Source organism: Tenebrio molitor, chromosome 2 (assembly GCF_963966145.1).
Source record: "Tenebrio molitor chromosome 2, icTenMoli1.1, whole genome shotgun sequence".
In the NCBI taxonomy this organism is placed as follows: domain Eukaryota; kingdom Metazoa; phylum Arthropoda; class Insecta; order Coleoptera; family Tenebrionidae; genus Tenebrio; species Tenebrio molitor.
This window is the reverse complement of record NC_091047.1, coordinates 6,696,522-6,715,366: the sequence shown is the minus strand read 5'-3', so window position 1 is coordinate 6,715,366 and position 18,845 is coordinate 6,696,522. Positions and strand designations below refer to the sequence as shown.

Here is an 18,845-nt window from a genome sequence, read left to right as displayed (position 1 = left end):
AAGAGACCAGGAGCGTCGAGCGTGAAACCAGAAAATGTTGACGCACAAAAACGAATCAAGATCCTGGACCTGGACACCTTCCCGAAGAGAGTTCAAGTTGGCCGTCGCAGTTCTTTTGTTGGCGCAGATTTCTGTAAAAATATTGACGCGAGCTCGTCCCCACACGTCGGACCTGTAATGGAGCCTTCCTTCAACTGGGGGTCTAATTTATCGGCATCAGATCTCGATTGTGTCTGTCGTTTCGTCTTTTTTTAATATCCTGGCCTGTCAGCGCACCCTCGCGCGACATCCAGACAATGTCCTCCTCTAATACATATTTTTGTTGGCGAAAGTGATCGATCCGTAAATGATTTAGAAGAGTGTTGCACTAACAGAAAGGGACGAAAACTAATAATGATTCCGGGACCACGGAGTGTTTGCGCCGGCTACGACTCTACGAAATAATAAAATTGCGACCATAAAAATAAGTCGTTCCGACTCTAATATACAAACATAACACGTGTTCGGCATCGTCCCGGCCTTGCGTGTAAACCTATCGATCCACCGAAATGTATTCCTAGGTATTGGATGGCTATGTAAGCATAATAAGAAGAACAAATGTGACCGGGGTCCTTTAGATTGCTTATTCTACGATATTAGCTCGGAGATGGCGCCTCCAATAAATGCACTTCGTGTCGTTTTATTTTTTAATAATTCTCGGATATGGGCTGGGACCCAAGCTAAGATTTTCCAAAGAAGAATCTCTACTCGAACGGCTGTGACCTCTTAATCAAACATTTCCTTCCGACGAGACTCCCTCTATCTAATTGGTGCGTTTCTCAACACCAGCACCAACCGTGTTGCACTTAGGGATTGCAATTGCTGAATCCCTCATCCAGCAATGCGGATCCGCAAGTAATTAATTTTCAAATATCACCTACCAAAGATGACATGTTTTTGCAAAAATAGGCAAAGGAAGCGAAGAGCAAAGATATAAGTGTGATTCTTGACTACCGCACTATGATGGAACAGTGTGATCAGCATGCTTGAACGTGTCTATCGTGTAAAAGTTTGCACCGACAAAGCCTTCATAGAAATTACGTGCAAGAAAATATTGGCTGCTTATGAACCGCCTTTGTGCAAACTTTTTTTTTTAATTATCTTGGGTTATTTATTTGTTCCTCATTCGCCTCATAATCAAACATTGTTTTCTTTTTCTTTTTTCGAATTTTTGGAAAAACTGGATCTACTTACATCTAATATGTTTGCAATTTCCTTTGCAGAATTAATTGCTATCCATTTACTAAACTCCCGCACTGTCAAAGTGTTTGCAAGTTGCCGCCCTGCCGTTCTGACACTATAGTAAATTTTTACTTAGCGTTGGCGCAAAAATTTGAAATTTCACATTTGAAGTTACGTTTAATAAATTCGCTTCCTTTCGTTCAAAGTTTTACTTGCACGAAATGGCTGAACAAGAAGAAGATATGAAACGTAAAAGAATACTGTTAACGGCTAGAGAGAAGCACGGTATTGTTTCCAAAGAAGAGAATTAACTCCATTAACATAACCAAACTTTTCTTGTTGACGTTTTTATAACTAGATTTTGTATACACGCAACTGAAAATGTATGTCACCATAGGTACACTCCAAAAAAAAGTAAAGTTTGACACTGACAGTGCGGGAGTTTCATAAACGGATAATAGACTACGTCCACTGATAGAATGCATTTTTTTAAATATCCTTAGATAACAAAATCCCCAAACCATGACATTAAAATATTAAGAAAGTATCATATTTAGATTGTGTTGGTAATATCTTGAAGCATTCGCGCCACTGATAGGTGTTCTGTGCCACTGATTCTCATTGGTTATTATGAAACCACGCGAAAATGTATTGTGGGTTGCATTTTTTTTACACACTTTCAAAATATTCAGCTCTGTATGTCAAAAAGTTTGACATTTGTTATTTCATAAAATCTGCAAAAGTGCAAAATAAAACATTTGGTCAGCCGAAAAAGTCTAATACAAATGGCGTATGGTAGGTATTTTACTGCACTCGCACAAGGCGAAGCTGAGTGTTTGAAACCTAGTTTCCGTGCTGTAAAATACCAATACATTAATTATTATCTAAGTGTTAAACCAAGCCAACATTACTGCCTAAATGTGTAAGAAGTTTTACTGATTTGTAGTGACCAGTCTATATAATTAAAGTTTCTTGAGTATTCGTTCCATTTCTTGAAAAAATCAATATACTGCTGGATCCAGCTGGAATGATGTTGGTCCAGCAAAAATCCAGCTAGATTGAAAACGCTGCTGGATTGCAATCCCTAGTTGCACTATACAGGAAAGAATTATTATAAGTACAGAAACTTTCCAATTTTATTGACCAAAACTAACGTCCAAATAAATCAATTAAATCAGTAATTTGCGAAATAAAACGCAGTACATGTAAACCAGAAAACGCTACTTAAAAGAGTTTCTCTTGTAAGACTAAGTGCAAGTAGTTATGTCGTATTGAATGTCAAAACCATGCACCACGTTTGTAGTGTCGGCAGAATGCCAAAGTTCTGATACGAAGTGGATGTAAAACGGTCCCGGTGCACGCACTGAAAGTCGAATAAACACTAAATGTTCTCTCGGCCCTAAGCAGACAACTTACAGTAGAAAATTTTGGCACCTGGAGAACTTACTGCGGAACACAATCTTGAACCATCTACTGCCTCCATATCTGTTTGCAACTCTGGAATAAATAAATAGTCTTGGCATGTCAGGGGATCGGTATTAGTGGCTGGAGTGTTTCTCAGCCGCATGTAACTTACTGCAAATCTGTAAAATCATTCTAAAATGAGATTGTAAACCCTTGTAACCACCTTACCTGATGCAGTTCACATACGGGGTTCGTTTGAAAGCGATTCCATATCCAAGTCCGCTGATGTAGCTACTACTAGCGTAACCAAAAGACCTGATTCGACCACTGGGCGCAGTAAAATACTGAAGCGCCCCTTCCGGTGCTGCAAAACGGCGTCAAATCATTCGAAAACACAGTCGTGGAACGTACCCAACAAGTTAAAGTCATTCTCAGCGTTGAAGTTTTTGTGTCTGGTGAAAAAATTCAAAGGACCTGGACATTCCAGTTGGGTTATTTTGATCCTCCACTGCGGACGAGCCACTACGTTGTCCTGTGAGATGGCTCTGTTGTATAAACGCACGTGCAGTGTAACTGTTCTTTGAGAATGAAGGTGGACGTAAACTAGAAGAAAGTTGTAAATGGTTTGAATGGAGTCCGGTGTGGCGTACCATGCTGTCCGTTGTTGTTTCCGCAGAATGGACGAGATACGTTGTAGTTGTCGGGGGTGACAATCATGTAGTCTACCGAGCACACGGTTGTGTAAAGTGTATTAGTGGGTCCGGAACGTTCCACTGCTGGTGACAATTCAAACTGTTCAAAATCGAGTCTGCAAGTCGAGTTGTAGCATTTTGTCAAAAAAACGAAATGTTGAGTTACCGCATTTGGCAAATGTTGTCGTTGAGGGCCTCAACCGTGAACTGCCGGTCAGGCTGGAAGTCTTGTCCGCTGGTAAAGTACGACACTTTGGCCCTGGTTCTTTGCGAGGACTCAGTCGGTTCTGGAAGCAAACCGTCAGCGATTTTTGCATTCATTCGATACAACAATTACGTGTGCAACAGGTTGATAAAATTCCACAAGAGCTGGAGCGATTTATTTGCCCTCCTGACAACAAACAAAGCGTTTTGTGTTTGCAAAGTCCCGTTATGGACGTCCCGTCCGTCGAAGTCACAGTGCACTCGGTGCTTTTAGTGGCGTCGGTGGTACCTAAAGAGGAGTTTCTCCGTGAGATGCAAAGCGTTGGCCAGACTCACCCTTGGTGTGCCAAAGCAGCGACAGAGGATCGTCGACGTCCGTCAAGTCGAAGAAGGCGCAGCTGGCAGTCTTCGCGGCGAGGACGACGAGCACCACCACCAATCTGGACATTGTCGGTTGGTTGTAATGAAGAGCGTCGTTTTGAGAGCCCTTTATATGCGTCTCATCACGCTCTCTGATTATGGGAAGTTTGTGTAACGGTCGCTTTAATGGGTGGACAAATATTTTTTCAGCGCGCATGAAATTCTCTATTAAAATTCATGTAAAACCTGAACAAATACAAAAGTTTGGTGCAGTACGTGCGCCCACGTCTCCGCACGATCGGTAAATTAAATTTTTATTTATTCACGCGGACGGCCAATTTAACTTTGGGCCATATTTGCTAAACCAAAACACAAACCTCAAACTTTTCGAACCATGTTTCGGGGACTTCCCGAAACATGTTGCGCAACGGCACCGCTTATCATGGAAATTAATTCGTTTCTAAACAGCTCAATTACTTCCTGATGGATATTCATCGCTTCTTGCTGCAACACCTGAACGGCCGAGGAATGCGCAAGGTAAATTTGACCACGCTGTTTGCTTACTTCGAATTTTTATTTATTAATTACACAAAATATAAAAAAACATCTTGTCCACTACGTGTAACGATAACTGGCGATTTTGATATTTACAAAAATTACAGACAGGGATAAATATTGGCTCTACTCACTAGCTTGATTGCCTTTTGTTCGCTTAACTGATAATAAAGTACACAACTCGATTATTTTACTCATTCTACCTAAACAATACCATTTATAGTCTTTTAAATCACTTAGTACATTATTATAAATATTCAAAAATTAAACTCTCATATATTTAATACTAGTCATGTTAAATATTTACATAGACACATCCAACTGGATTAATTTCTGTAATAGGGGGGCCGCCCCATGCTGTACGTACTCAAGGGAATCCCCGCGGACTGCTTGTACGCCTCGTGTTGGTCGTAATCCACGTCGTAATAGATCCCGCTTTGGTTCTGCAAAAACACATTTGCAAACATGAAAAGACGCTTTCTTCCGCTCACCGCAATGGAAGCGTTGCTCCTGCTCTTGGGCCTGGGCACTTGGAAGTTCCTCCCGAGCAAGTCGGCTTTGTCTTCCTCTTCGCTCGAGCTGGAGTTGTCCAGAGGCCTCATCCCGTGGACGCTCGCAGCTCTGCTGGCCATCTGCGCTTGCAGATTGAGTCTGGGCAGAGGCACCGGCGGTAAAGTACCGTGCATGGAGCCGCGCTGCATGGTTCCGCTCAAATTGGGATAACCAAACATCGCGCTCGATGGACGAGTGGGTCCGGTCACCGGTTCGGGCTGCGAACAAATATTTAGCTTGGTGAGGATGCGGTAAGGCGACTTACGGCGTAGTGGTTGGCTTGGGCCATGACGTCGGCGATTTGGGCCCATCGGAGGCGGTCCTCTAGGGTGAGCTGGTAGGGTGGGGCGCCCATCACGGGGGCCTTGACTGTGTTGCTGGCGGTCGCCATGTATCCGAAGACGGGGCTGCCCACGGCGGCTTTCTGCTCGCGGCTCCATCGCCGACTAAAATTCCAAATTGTGAATCTTTACATTTCGTTCATCTAGGCTCACCTCCACATGACCAAGCACACCAGAGTCAAGCCGATGATGATGACGGCTGCCACGCTGGCTCCTATCGCCACTCCGAGGACCTCACCATCGAGTTCGCACTGAGTGCCGTAATAATTTCCGGAACATCTAATTTTTAAAATGACATAACACAGAAACTTGGTAAAATCGAGTTCTCATTACTATCCCTCCACTGCTAGATACAAGTCATGGTAAAGTAAGAAGATGGACAGTTTTATCTTGGTTCAAAATTCGTACCTTGCTGAGCAAGTAGAAAACGCTGTTGAGTACCATTGGTTCTTACTTATAACATGCGCAGGATCAGCTTCTGAAATCTCCACAACTGTCCGCCATTGCTTGTCACCTGTCAGTTCATTTGTACAAATTTAAAATACGCGCCAAAATTTGACAGATTTGTCCCTAGAGGGACTTACACTGGGAAATGGACGGATAGTAATGACTCCAGACACAAATGCTACTTACACGCAAACTTCTTGTCCGTTTTGGTACTTGCATTCGCCTCTGTTGTTGCAATGCTGTGTCGAACACTGCTCGCACTGTCTCCCAGCTCTGTGTTTGCTGTCGGCCCAAAGATCTCTGTAACCGTCCCCACACTCGCATCTGAAACCGCCAAAAATGTTGATGCACTTGGCCAGCGCGTGACAGTCGTGGAGTTCTGGCGACGAGCACTCGTCCAAGTCTTGCAAATTAGAGATGGAACCGGGAGGACTGTCCACCCACAAGGCGCTGTTCCCCACATTGTTGCTGCGTCTTTGAATCACCCCCAAGAGGTGCTTCTGGATGTCCCCCCGTACCGAAGACCTCGCAGTTTCGGCGTTTTCGTCCAACTGCAACGTCAGATTGACGAAGACACCCGGTTGGCCGGCCGAGCGTTCGCCTCGGTAGATGCTGTTGACTTTCGCCCCTAAGAACTCGTCGCTGAAAGGTGTCATCGACATTGCAGAGTCCAGCTGCAATAATTTCCTCAAGAATTGAACTCGTGTGGATGCGATACTCACAGCTCTCTCCGCTTCGTAGGCGAGTTGCTGGTAGCTGTCGCTGCTCTTGTCTGCCAGCTCGCTGGCCCAAACTACCCGTCTTTCGTACAAGCGGTCCACTCGCAAGGACAACAGAACCGAAACTATCTTCCTGCAAGGCTCGCGATGTTTGCGCCTCGCGTGGCCCGGTCTGCAGTGGCAAGCGCTCACGCCGGCTTCAGTCCTGCAGACTTCGTGCTGGGAGCCGTCGCAGGTAGAGTCGTCTCCTACTATGCAGGTGTCTATGCGGACCGGGGGGTGACTGGGCCTCGGACGTCCGTAAATTGGTCTCCGTTGTGTCGGTTTCACAGAGCCCAGATTGGGCTTGGGCTTCTCGTCCACAACAGCGTACCCCGTTCCTGTTACTTGATTGCTAGAGGGGGCGCTAGGTTTGATCACTGGAGCGGAGGAAGTGGGTGGGACTGTTCCGTCCCCGAACAAGTTCAAATAGGTGCGCTTTCCGTCGATCGAAACGAAACCTTCATCCCCCACTGGACTCGTGATAACGTCGTCGTTTTGGCCCAAATGGTGCACGTTTTCTAATTCAACTATAACGGAAACGATCACGTTTTGTCTTTTTGGGAAAAAAGATTACCTGGGATGACGTAGGGCTTGCCTTGACCAGTCGAAGATCCTCCAGGTCCTTGTATTGCGGACACAGTGATGTCGAAGATGTCGCCAAGTTGACCGAGCGGAGGTCTTGTGATGATGGGCTGACGGTGCGTTCCTCCAGGTTTGTACTCGGTATCGTCCAGAACTATGCCCGGTCGGGGTCGGTACGGATAGTACGGAAAACCTTGGTGACTTGAAGTCTTGTTGTCTGAAACTAACAACCCCAAATTGTAACCCACAACCTCCCAGAAGTCTTCGTTGCAATTCACAATACAGTTTTGAAATACTTTTTGTAGCCATAGTAAAAAACTGTCTCTACGTTCACTGATGCATTTTTTTAAATATCCTTAGATAACAAAATCCCCAAACCATTACATTAAAATATTAAGAAATTATCATAGATTGTGTTGGTAATATCTTGAAGCATTCGCGCCACTGATTCTCATTGGTTGTTATGAAACCCACGCGAAAAATAAATTATATGCATATGACATTTCAAATTTGAAACTGTCAGTTCTGTCAAAGTGGTTTAAGCATTTAGATTTGCGATTTTTCATCTTTAGAGCTTTGTTTTGCGATTTTCTGGTTTTAAAAGTTATTAGTCTTGATCGTGTTGCTGTTTTGATCTGTTCCGTTGCCATTTTTTGTTGATTTTTTTAAATTTGTGAAGTGAGTGCGTGCCTCAAGAATCTACGAATTACAAACATCGAAAATGATACAGAGGTACTAATTTTTGTTCATGCATTAAATAGGAGTACATATTAAATAATCTCTTGCTTGTGTTTAGGCATTTCCGAAAAAAGCTGGATATTTTAATTTCAGTAGCCAGCTTTTTCGGAAATTCGAAAATGTATTGTGGGTTGCATTTTTTATTCCGTCGGGCACATTATTACTCGTGAAATACCCTGTATTAATAAAACCTAATATATTACTACTACTGTACTGAAGTTTTCTTTCGTCTTTCGTCTTTCCTAAGTGCAAACATGCAGAATAATAATAAAACATCACGTGTAAACCTGCTCTTTCCATTTTTTTTAAATTTCGCGCCGGATCTATTTGTTATAGCGTAGAGTGAACATTTTTAGTAACATTTATGTCAAGCAATTTATGAGTGGACAGAGTTTTTTTTTTACCTGAAGTTGGATTTGTTTGCAAGTTTGTCGTTGTGACACTCTCCACCGGCTTTGACGAAGAAACTTTCGGCAACTGTTCAGTTGGAGTACTCGCCAAAGTTGTAGTTCCCAACAAATCTTCTTTCAACGTTTGTAGAACTTCCTGGATTGAAGATTCCAACACTGGAGTTGCTTCGCCACCACTTTGTGAAGACTGTTTCGTAGCTGTTGCATTCACAGAAATCGACGAATCCAGTACTGAACTTGTCAACACAGTACTAGTACTAGTCGGTGCAATTGTAGTAGTGGTACTTGTTGGACTGATACTAGTGGGCATAACAGACACTGACGTGGACATCTGTGACGACGAATTCGTCACCTCAGACGAAACAGAAGACGTTGAAGAGTTAACAATCGATGCTGCGGACATTCTGTCAGAACTAACCGTCCTCGTTGTAGATGAAGGCACCACCGACGTATATTTGCTCATCTTTGAAGTGCTCTTCTCTTTGTTTTTCTCAAAATTAGTAATTTCCTTGTCTTGAGTCGTATTCGCTGGTGGTGTTTCAGTTTTGTTACTCTTAAATTCTTCATAACTGTCATAGTTGAATTCGTCTTCGTTGGGTTGTAATTGTGATCCCAGGTCCAGTGTCAAAATATCCTGAGCGGGTCTGTCTGTTGTCAGACTGATGGTGTCGGAATTGATCGGCGGCATGGGCTTGTAGGGGGGCAGAGGCCTGCGACTCGGGGGCTTCCTCCTGTTCCACGGCGGTATCGTGACGGGCCTGTAGAGCCCGGGCCTCTTGATCGGCGAGGTGTTGTGCGGCGGAACGTCGAAAGGGTAGGGCGTCGGGATCCTGGTCGGCGAAACCGGCGGCGGCTTTTGCCCCAACGGAGGCGGCGGCAGCGGCGGGGCCGGAATGTCGAAATCGGGGGGCAAAGCCGGCACGTCTGTTATCCTGGGAGGGCCCCGGTTGTTGATCCGCGTGGACAGGGGGCGCAGCGGCCGGCCCCCCATCACGGGCGCTGTGTTAGCTTGCACGTTGACGTTCCCGTTCAACAGTTTTACAATCCCGGTGATGATGTCCTGGATGTCGGGATTGGCCTGGCGCCCTTTAGGGAGCGACGTGGCAATAGTCACCGGCGCCGTAGCAGTCGGCGAGATTTCGCGGGGCTCCTTCAAGGCCCGGCCTTGAGGAGCCCCCACGCCTTCCCCCGACAGCGCAGTCTGTTGCACTTGGCTCCTCTCGAAGTGTTGACCCGTTTTGGACGGGTTTATGTTGAGCAGCCTCCCCGAGAGCTCGACGTCGTTGCTGTCCAGAGACTCTCCGACGTTTTTGTACGTCAGGAGACCGTCGATTCCTGTCGTCCTGGACAGGATCGGCTCGGCCGAACGCCTCACTTTGCTCTGACTCGGCTGGGGCGTCACCGACGACGCGACGAAGATGTCGTCGGGGGCGGAAGTGCGGTCTCCCAAGTGGGTCTCTTCCTTCGAGTGCGCCTCACCAGCAGAGCTCGGCGAAATGAATGAATTCGAATAACCATCGAATCCTGCAAAATCAATTAACTGTAATTAAACGTCTCGTTTCTTACTACTCTCCGCTGAGTATTTTTATTGTACCGTTAATACCGTTATTAATGGCCGAAGGCGTGTCTCGCGTCAATTCTTCGCTCACTTGCATTGTAATTTTGAAAAATACAAAATTTGTATTCCTTCGGGTCGTCCACGCAACTTCTGCACCTAACAGTTCCATTAATTGCTTCAAATCGAATTAACAACAAATCGCCGAGAGCATAACGAGCTAACGAATTATTGTTTATGCTCTCTTTACCACATGAGGAACTAGCGGTCGAAATTACAATTTTCTAATTAATTCCTTCCGAGATCGAACACTGTCTTTGATAAGATCGCACAATGGAGGCGAAGAATTTCACTGTGTGACCGTTAGAGGTCAAGACGACCACAGTTCATCAATTTCGTTACGCAATGAAGAAATCGTTCTTGAACTTGCGCTGGCTGGGAAAGAATGGAGCCAAATCCGGTTCCAAAATCATGCTTCAATTTGATCAGCGTCGGTTGCTCTTTTGTAAACCGCGTAACAAATTGACAAACACTCGAGGAATTTATTGCTATGCTTCACAAGTCTGACAGGTGCTCGTCAAATAATTAAAAAGGAAGTGTCGTCTCGCCTTCGGGTTTGGATTGCTCAACAGATCGTCGCTGATCACGTCCCGAAAGAAGAATGTCAAAAGGTGGACGAAGTATATTATGCAGTCTGGTGGTAACTGTTTGTTGAAATGGATTTTGTGAAAAACTAGTTTGCTTGTTTTTGAATGTCTTTCGTTGCGAGAAGTGGAGAGAACAACTGTGCCAGCAAGGGCATAATCTGGTGCAGTTTTGTGGTCAGAGATGGGGCTCGGGACGAGATTCTTCAACGGTGTTAACAACAATCATGTTTCGACTCTCTTTTGTCGGGATATGGGACATGCAAAATGTCCCAGTTAGATAATAGAACCCGTGTCACGAATCAGTTGTCGTGAGAGCAGCGAAATTTCTAATTGGAAAATCCTTGAAAGCAGGAACTGACGAAAAGAAGAATCATGTGCAATTTTGAATCTTTCTAAGTTTTACGTAAGTATAATATGTCCATTTAAGACATGTGTCAAACGGTATTGTGAGGTGATCAAGATCTACTCCAATTAGAGCTTCTCACGCAATATAATGGGCTCTAAATAAATCAGCAGCAGACCCTACTGGTGCAATTAGTGGAGCGTTGTCGCAGGAAAGGAAATAAAGAAGGCGAATATGACACGCGTTTGGGGCAATGTTTTAATTCGCAGCCAATAACACCGACGAGTTATTGTTGTCGCCATCTTCAAGATCAGGATTAAGGCCAATATTTTGATTGGCCGCGAGTGCGCTTTCACCGCTGTTGTCGCGCTTTGCATGCAACTAGTACCCCCATGGGCCGGATCCATCCAATTAATTTTATCGGAATTTGGGCGTGAATAATTCGTGGGAGAAATTCGTTGTTTTGGAAAACCCGGGCGCTTTCACAACCCGGGATGACACATCTCCGGGTGCTTACCTTCGACGATGAAGAAAGTGAGGACGAGAAAGAGCCCATGCTTGAGTGCAGACCGACTAGAACTGGATGTGGCCATGTTGTCACAGGTCAATCACATCACACCACATTTAGCCGGTTCAATCGCGAGCAACCCCCAACAAAAATAACACTTAATCCGGCAACTAGTCACTTGGGGGGCCGTTCCCAGCCGTGGACCATTTCGGCGCTGGGGCAGAGGGCGAGCACACGCGTCGCTAATTTCTTCGAGAACAACAATGAACCGGCCGTGAGACACGGTTAGTGTTTGTCAGAAGCGGCTATTTGGGTCATCCGGAGATTTCTTGCGATCGTCGCCACCGCACCACTCCACTAACACAACTTTCTTTTCCACTGGTCCCGCTTGTGGGGCACTTTTCCGTTTGGTTTTCCGCGTCCAGAGCGTTTCCCTGGATGGGTTCGCAGCAGGGTTTGATGACGACGCACGCGGACGTTTTCTTCAGAAGACTGGTCGAATAACGGGACGCGTTGGTGAAGAACGCTCGAGTGTATTACCTACCTTGTTGGCGGTATGTGGCTCGGTTTATGACAGGTGGGGCCCGAAAGAGCTGGGGAAGGTGAATAAGTCGATGACTGAGTGATGGAAAAACATCGATGGTTTGGCGCGCGTCAAAATCTTCAACGAATAAAAGACGCACCACGCGCACGATTTAATCGTGCAAGATCCGTGTTGTTGACGATTTTACCCAGATTTAATAATCAATTGCTTCGGAGTGCAGACGCCGTTGTATTGTTTTATTTCTTGAAAGCGTGACGTCCGCGTTCCACAGGTTTGTATTGCGGCATGCTAATGCAGAAGAAGTCCTGCGGTTGCCGTGGAGACTTTCAGCAAGTAAAGTAGTGACACACGGTGAAAGTTTATTTTGTTTTGGACTTGCACGCCAATTAAAATAATTAAACAATGAAGTAGAATGTTAACCAGTTACCTTCGTTAAAACAATTTTTTCTAAAATTTCTTGTCACGGATCAGCGCGCAAAATTATTAGACCTGCAGCAAAGACACTATGACCCTCGAATCCGCATATCCCAAGTTAGACAAAGAAATTGCATAAATTCGATACTTGCACCCCCAACAAAATTGTATTGTGGCCTTTGTGGCATCAAGGCGCTCTTGTTGCATTGTTTCAGTTTTACATCTTGCACATATTTCATTTTATTTTACTTGAAGTAGAAAGTAAAGAAAGCTTCCAGTATACTTTTCGCGTCAAATAAACACTTCACCTTCTGCTTTAAATTAACAGTTCTGCTCGATGAGAACGACTCAAGCAAAAAATATGATTGGGTATCGTGTGAGGAGTCGATGAAAAGTAAGGCTATTGAATTGGTTCTTGGAAGAATTTGTCTTATTTGACAAATGGTGGATTACCGTTTATATCACAAGTTTTTGTGGCTTTCGTCAACAATAGAAGAGACAGCTATTCTTCAGTACCTTACTAAGCGTTTGTGTCAAGTCTGTCAGTAAGTTACAGTTTATTGTGACATTTGACTTAAAAACTTCGAAAGCTGCAGTTGGGACTTGTAACGGTACAATCAAATTGTTGCGTTAATAACTTTATAACATCAATTTATGTCTGCTCGAGAGAATTAAGACATGTTATTGTGACGATCTTGACGTTTAGACAAAGAATCTGTTAGAGATTGCTGCGCTGGTAGACCAGCTGTTTCACCGCAAAGACAACTTGAAGGCTTTTATTATTTTTTGGGTGTACTAAACTCACTAAATGCATTTGGAATGATTTAGCAAATTGACATTTGGACAGTAATTGAGGTTATTGCACTGGGCCCCAGTGACAGGTCCGTTTAGATTTCCCCAAAATTAAGTTTAACAAAAACTTCGCTGTGAATCGACGAACGGGGTATCGACTTTGAGACATTTTATTTCAATTACATTTTTATATTTACTGGGGCACAATTTGCATATTAAATTCGAGTTACGGTTTATTTCGAATAGCGTCATCAGTGCAGCCAACAAAAAAACTCGGTTCATTCGTTCGCTGTCAAATCCTCGCGGGTCTCAGCCTAAATCTCACAGTGGCCGAAGACAATCTTTATTTGCTACAGTTATGAGACAGCTTTGGATTGGAAAGCATCCGGTGAAATCAATCTCCCACAAGCTGACGGTAAAGCCGGCAAATGGCCGGCAGTTGTCAACAGACACCAGCTGTTCGTTGGAAAAATGGCGGACAACGGCTAAAGCTCGGCGCACATGAAGCGCTAGCAACGGCGAGGCAGACTACGAACTACGTGTGGTCCACATGTTTCGGCATTTACCGATAATCTGGCTACGAGAATTTACAACGTAAAATGTGAAAACGCAGCTGTTTTTATCCACAAAGTACGACAAACAACTTTAATTAAGCATTTAAATTATCGTTAAGTGATATAGTAATTATAACAGTCTTGACAACGCTCATTAAAATTAATTATTTTACTCGATATAGTGCTTTTTTTTAAATTATGGATTGTTAATTAGGAAGTAACTATATTAATCAAGATTCGTAAGGTAAAATTTATCTTTAATTTGAACAAAAATGTAATCTTAGACAGAGATGTCCTAATAATAATAATGTTTCTGCTATTTGGAGTGTGATCTAGAAACAATACAGTTATTAACAGAAATTCCTCTTTTTTACCCAGAATTACCTTCAACAAAAATTAAAAATTGTGTTTGCAAAAGATAGAACAAAATCTTGTAGAATTCGTTTCGATAAGCTTAACTGGACGTTACTAATCGCTAAAAAACTTTTGAAACCACCGTATTTATTCATAACGTTTTTTATTTTATTATATTTTCAACTGCACTTTCTTGGCTTGTTTCGTAATATTTTTGACATTTATCTTTGAGGTTATGAGTGTGCTGCCGGTTACGTAGTGTGCATGGGGCTTCACCGAAATGCATCAAACGGACGAAAGTAACAGTTGTGGTTCGGCGTGTTTCTGTTTGTGATTAATAATTTGTACGTTTGTAAATCACACAAATATTTGTAGCATTAGATTTATCGCACCATAATCGATAGATAATTGTAGTGAGACGTTACTAACTAAATAAAATAAAAATCTTTGGTTATTTGAGGCACGTTTTAGACATTTAATTTTGGAGTTATTAAACTCGGACTTGGCAACTGATTAGGACGCTTGTTTCATTCATGCTTGCATCCGTTCAATGCTCTTAAAACATAAATGGGAAGTGTGTGGGAGATGGTGATTTAAATTTTAAATGTTTTCACTGTTTTTGCACTGTTGTGTTTCAAGGGGCGAGCCTGTCTCACGCACTTACCCCAGAACAGTGAGATCTCTCGGTTTAAAAGCGCAATAAGTGAACAGTTGGTGGTGATTTTTAATTGGTTTCACTTGATTTGTTGCAGTGATGAGCCAAGAAAGATGCCTCCAGACAAATCTCCATATGATGAGATGTGCAGTATAGGCAGAGGTTTGTAGCACAGTCGCAACTTACAGCAAAATCTACATTAACAAATTCCAGGTGCTTATGGTGTTGTGTACAAAGGCAAACATAAAGGTACCGGCAGGATAGTGGCCCTCAAGAAGATCTGCGTACCTTTGACTGAAGATGGAATCCCAATGAACACTCTTCGTGAGATAGGGGTTTTAAAGCAGCTCAACTCACACGGGCACCCTAACATTGTACAACTTTTGGAGGTGTGTCACGGTCACAAAACTGACCGTGAGCTCCTCATGTATTTAGTATTCGAACATGTGGACCAAGATTTGGGTCTCTACATAGAGAAGTGCAAGCGTGTGGGCTTCACAAATTTACAAATTCGAAATATGTCTCAGGAAATCCTCAAGGGGGTAGACTTCCTACACAGTAATAGAGTAGTACACAGAGATCTGAAACCACAGAACTTACTAGTTACAAACGCTGGCCACATCAAAATTGCCGATTTTGGCTTGGCCAAAACGTACGATTTTGAAATGCGGCTCACCTCAGTTGTTGTGACGCTGTGGTACAGAGCACCAGAAGTATTATTGGGGGTGCCTTACGCGACACCTGTGGATGTGTGGTCGATAGGCTGCATCTTAGCAGAGCTTTACAGTTTGAAACCGCTGTTTTGTGGCAGCTCTGAAAGTGACCAGCTCAGCAAGATTTTGAGGTAGAACTGTTTGTAGCGTTATGAATGGAATTAAAATGTGTTTTTCAGTATTTTGGGGAAGCCCCAACAGAACGAGTGGCCCGAAAATACGTTGTCCATCAGTTGGGAATCCTTTGGCAACACCCAAAAAATGGATTTCAAGGACATCATACCAAATCTGAATGATAACGCGTGTGATTTATTGACAGTAGGTTTGTTTTTTGTGCACTGATCTTATTTAATTTGTGTCGCAAATTTTCAGAAAATGCTTACATTCGACCCCAAACAAAGAATTAGTACCTTAGATGCCTTAAACCATATCTACTTTACTGAAGAACCAATGTAATTCTTGAATCAAGAGAAGTGTTCACACATTTAAAAAGACATCAGTACCATTCCAGAATTTCATATTTTTATAATGTAATGAGGATATTGATATATTTTGTAATAGTGACGAGTAGAGTTATATGTATTTTTGATAAGGACCGTTTGTTAAGTTTAGTTTTAATAATTTGAACTTTACTACAGTGAAGTAGTAAATATTTTATTAAAGTAGCGTTTCATTATTTATACTTCTTTATTGAAGGCCTACTCCAAGTCAGTACAGTAAAAGTCTTCAACAAGGTGCTTGTGCAATTTGTGCAAAATAATCAGAAATTGGTATTTTGCAACAATTCAACTTGACATATGTAATTTAAAAATATAAATAAGTCTGTAAGATCCCCCGATGGCGAATAGATGCAAAGTGAGGGCAAAACTTGTGACATCGAATGTCCATGTGAATTGTTGGTTGCATATCTGATACTATATGGAAGACATTTTATATTTGTTATTTATAGAAATCCGACAAAACACCATAAAAAGTACTTAAAAAATATAGTTACTTTAGTTTATTTCAGTTCCTTTACTATAATTTTTTCAACCCTACAAAATTTGAATGATAAAATGCACTTTAACTGCTTTGGTTTTAAGAGCTGTTTTGTATATTTTTTTGTGAGCTGATTACGAATCTATTCGTATTTTTCTTCTTTCACCTAAGGTTTATCGCGGAAGTTGCTTTAAAGACAAAGAATACAATGAAGTAGGTAATGTAAAAGATTGAATAAAATATAAAATTGCAAATCGGCCTGGGCATTCTATAAAAATATTACACATCTTTAATGTGGATGAAAACTTAGTTTCTTGTCTGCTTCTGATTCTTAAATTTTGATAAGAAAGTGAAAAACGAAACTAGATGATTAGGTTTCAGTTAGGTAAGTCAGTTGCACCTTGCGAAATCTAAACCATTGCTACCAAAGCACCTCTCGATAAAGAGCTTAAGAATCTGGAAAACCATAGGTGATGGAATTGTTTTAGTATTTTTGTTGTAATGACGTCCTAAAATTGTACCAAAATCACATTTCAGTTTCAAGACATCTTTTCCACTGTTAGCCTGTGTAATAATGAGCCCGACTGTTTTGAAAATGCAACCCACAATACATTTGCAAAACAAAACAAGGACAATATATCTACAGGTGTACAGGTTTGCTTTACAAGTGTATTGTGGGTTGCATTTTCAAGTCCGTCGGGCTCATTATCACCCTGTATGATAATATTTTTTATTTCTTTCTAAATACCTTACAAATACAAGGTGATTTACGAGGAATAATGAGCCCGACGGAATTGAAAATGCAACCCGCAATTCATCAGGAGAAAAACCCGGACATTTACCGCTTCGATGTCCGGCTTTTTGTTGCTATGTATTGTGGGTTGCATTTTCTATTCCGTCGGGCTCATTATAGATGTATATAGATCATTTTGAGAATTTTGTCATACCATACCCAATGATGTATGTATTCAACTTTCTATAAAAAAAGTTCTAAGCTGCAATTAATAAAAATTATGGAACAACGTCTTTCCAGGTAATTAATATTACGAATCAATGCAATTTTAATTTTGTATAAATTTAAAACAAGAAACTTACATTTAAAAAAATATTTGTATTTTGGGGAGCATACAGTTGGCTTCAAAAAAAACGGGAAATTTGACCTAATGCGAATTGGAAATTTAATTTGTCAATTTATGTCAATTTGTGTCTGTTTGACAGTAGTATTTCTGACACATAAGTGCAGTTTTTTAACCTAAATTCTAAAAGGTCGTTTCAAACTATAAAAATTTAATAAAATCTGACAGAACTTTTTCTGACAATTCCCGTTTTTTTTAAACCAACACATCTTCTCCACGCGCAACTTGTTTTTCGTTTTCATTTCATTTCATTATTTATAAAATGAAACCGAAAGACGAACTGAATATTGTCAATACAGGGTTATTCGCGTAAGATGACGAGCCTGACCAGGTAAAAATGCAACCCAAAAGGCAATTCACAAAGTAATCTCGATCCCTATTACATTATCCAGCATTATCATAACAGCTTTTAACGGCAGCCAAATGAATGTCAAGTTCTGACAAAAAAATACCTTTCTCAACAAAGTATGATTTAATAAGAATAATAAGCGATTAAAATCACAAAAGTAATGGGTAAGTAGGATCATATCGGTTCTGTCACGGTTCGAAAACCTTTTCAAATACTAAATGTCAACGAAAAATGCAATGACAGATATACCTTTCAAATTAATAGAATACCTACTCGGATTCCTGATTTAATTTTTAAATACCAAAACACAATGAATGCTTTGTAAAGCGTATTTTGGGTTGCATTTTTACCTGGTCAGGCTCGTCATCTTATGTGAATAACCCGTATGTAATCGCACACTTTCTAGCACCTTTTTGCACCTATTTTGTAACATCTCCCATGGAAACAAAGAAAATTGCCTTAAAACGTTTATTCGCTGTATTCAAATTCAAACCAGCTCAGGCGAAAAATGATTAAACATAATAATAATTAAAAATAAGGCACATATTGATAACTCATTCGCGCCTACAAAATAAGCTGACTCATCTATAAGACTTTTAACTTAGCAGTTACATAAAACGATTGTTTTTATTCTTATTTCGTGACAAATTTAATTACTACATTTTAAATTAAAGAGTCGATATGGACATAATCTGAATTTTTTTTTCTTAAATTCTCACTCCATCGGAATGCAATTGTTCACAATACAATGGCACGCTTTGATTAATTGATTACTGAATAACACTTCCTCCTCACGCAGTAAAAAATCCACATTATTCTGTTTTCTAAATATATTTTATCATTCTTTTTTATTTTAACTTTGCGTTGTTTCTTTTTGTTTTTACTCACGTAAAAGTCCTATTACTGTCACCCCCTGTTTTAAAAAGTTTTTTAAAATCGAAATCAACTCCAAAAAACTCTAATCTTTCCTTTCTACCTTTCTCTCATTATTATTTGCAACAGAACATAAATTTTTTCCTCCTTCCGACGCTTTTTT

At 41.6% G+C, this 18,845-nt stretch overlaps 3 protein-coding genes across 4 annotated transcripts; 1 reads left to right on the top strand and 2 right to left on the bottom strand.

Annotated features, from left to right (window-relative positions):
• Positions 1-2,602: 2,602 nt before the first annotated feature.
• On the bottom strand, positions 2,603-4,016 carry LOC138125070 (uncharacterized). The gene is made up of 8 exons (XM_069040329.1): positions 3,858-4,016; positions 3,655-3,810; positions 3,484-3,604; positions 3,276-3,433; positions 3,037-3,228; positions 2,854-2,989; positions 2,669-2,804; positions 2,603-2,620 (listed from the first exon to the last, which is right to left on the bottom strand). The coding sequence occupies exons 1-8, from the start codon at positions 3,967-3,969 to the stop codon at positions 2,603-2,605; spliced, it is 1,029 nt and encodes a 342-aa protein (XP_068896430.1). The 5' UTR covers positions 3,970-4,016.
• Positions 4,017-4,436: 420 nt separating this feature from the next.
• On the bottom strand, positions 4,437-12,047 carry pwn (pawn). Its single transcript, XM_069038083.1, has 9 exons — positions 11,330-12,047; positions 8,262-9,791; positions 7,112-7,342; positions 6,499-7,064; positions 5,963-6,450; positions 5,483-5,608; positions 5,254-5,434; positions 4,928-5,206; positions 4,437-4,879 (listed from the first exon to the last, which is right to left on the bottom strand). The coding sequence occupies exons 1-9, from the start codon at positions 11,403-11,405 to the stop codon at positions 4,763-4,765; spliced, it is 3,594 nt and encodes a 1,197-aa protein (XP_068894184.1). The 5' UTR covers positions 11,406-12,047; the 3' UTR covers positions 4,437-4,762.
• Positions 12,048-14,182: 2,135 nt separating this feature from the next.
• Positions 14,183-16,024, top strand: Cdk4 (Cyclin-dependent kinase 4). 2 transcript variants are annotated; one of them, XM_069038569.1, is made up of 5 exons: positions 14,183-14,322; positions 14,731-14,795; positions 14,847-15,477; positions 15,526-15,664; positions 15,719-16,024. In XM_069038569.1, the coding sequence occupies exons 2-5, from the start codon at positions 14,747-14,749 to the stop codon at positions 15,800-15,802; spliced, it is 903 nt and encodes a 300-aa protein (XP_068894670.1). In that variant the 5' UTR covers positions 14,183-14,322; positions 14,731-14,746; the 3' UTR covers positions 15,803-16,024. The 2 variants fall into 2 exon arrangements, with proteins under 2 accessions (XP_068894670.1, XP_068894672.1); XM_069038571.1 differs by lacking the exon at positions 14,183-14,322 and adding an exon at positions 14,386-14,438.
• Positions 16,025-18,845: the final 2,821 nt, after the last annotated feature.

Coding starts and splice junctions, on each gene's coding strand:
- pwn (XM_069038083.1), bottom strand. CDS start 11,405: ATGGCCACATCCAGTTCTAGTCGGTCTGCACTCAAGCATGGGCTCTTT. Junction 9,792..11,329: donor CACTTTCTTCATCGTCGAAG/GTAAGCACCCGG, acceptor TTGATTTTGCAG/GATTCGATGGTTATTCGAAT. Junction 5,609..5,962: donor AACGGACAAGAAGTTTGCGT/GTAAGTAGCATT, acceptor TTTAAAAATTAG/ATGTTCCGGAAATTATTACG.
- LOC138125070 (XM_069040329.1), bottom strand. CDS start 3,969: ATGTCCAGATTGGTGGTGGTGCTCGTCGTCCTCGCCGCGAAGACTGCC. Junction 3,434..3,483: donor GACAACATTTGCCAAATGCG/GTAACTCAACAT, acceptor CTCGACTTGCAG/ACTCGATTTTGAACAGTTTG. Junction 3,229..3,275: donor AAACAACAACGGACAGCATG/GTACGCCACACC, acceptor ACTTTCTTCTAG/TTTACGTCCACCTTCATTCT.
- Cdk4 (XM_069038569.1), top strand. CDS start 14,747: ATGCCTCCAGACAAATCTCCATATGATGAGATGTGCAGTATAGGCAGA. Junction 15,478..15,525: donor CAGCTCAGCAAGATTTTGAG/GTAGAACTGTTT, acceptor TGTGTTTTTCAG/TATTTTGGGGAAGCCCCAAC. Junction 15,665..15,718: donor ACGCGTGTGATTTATTGACA/GTAGGTTTGTTT, acceptor GCAAATTTTCAG/AAAATGCTTACATTCGACCC.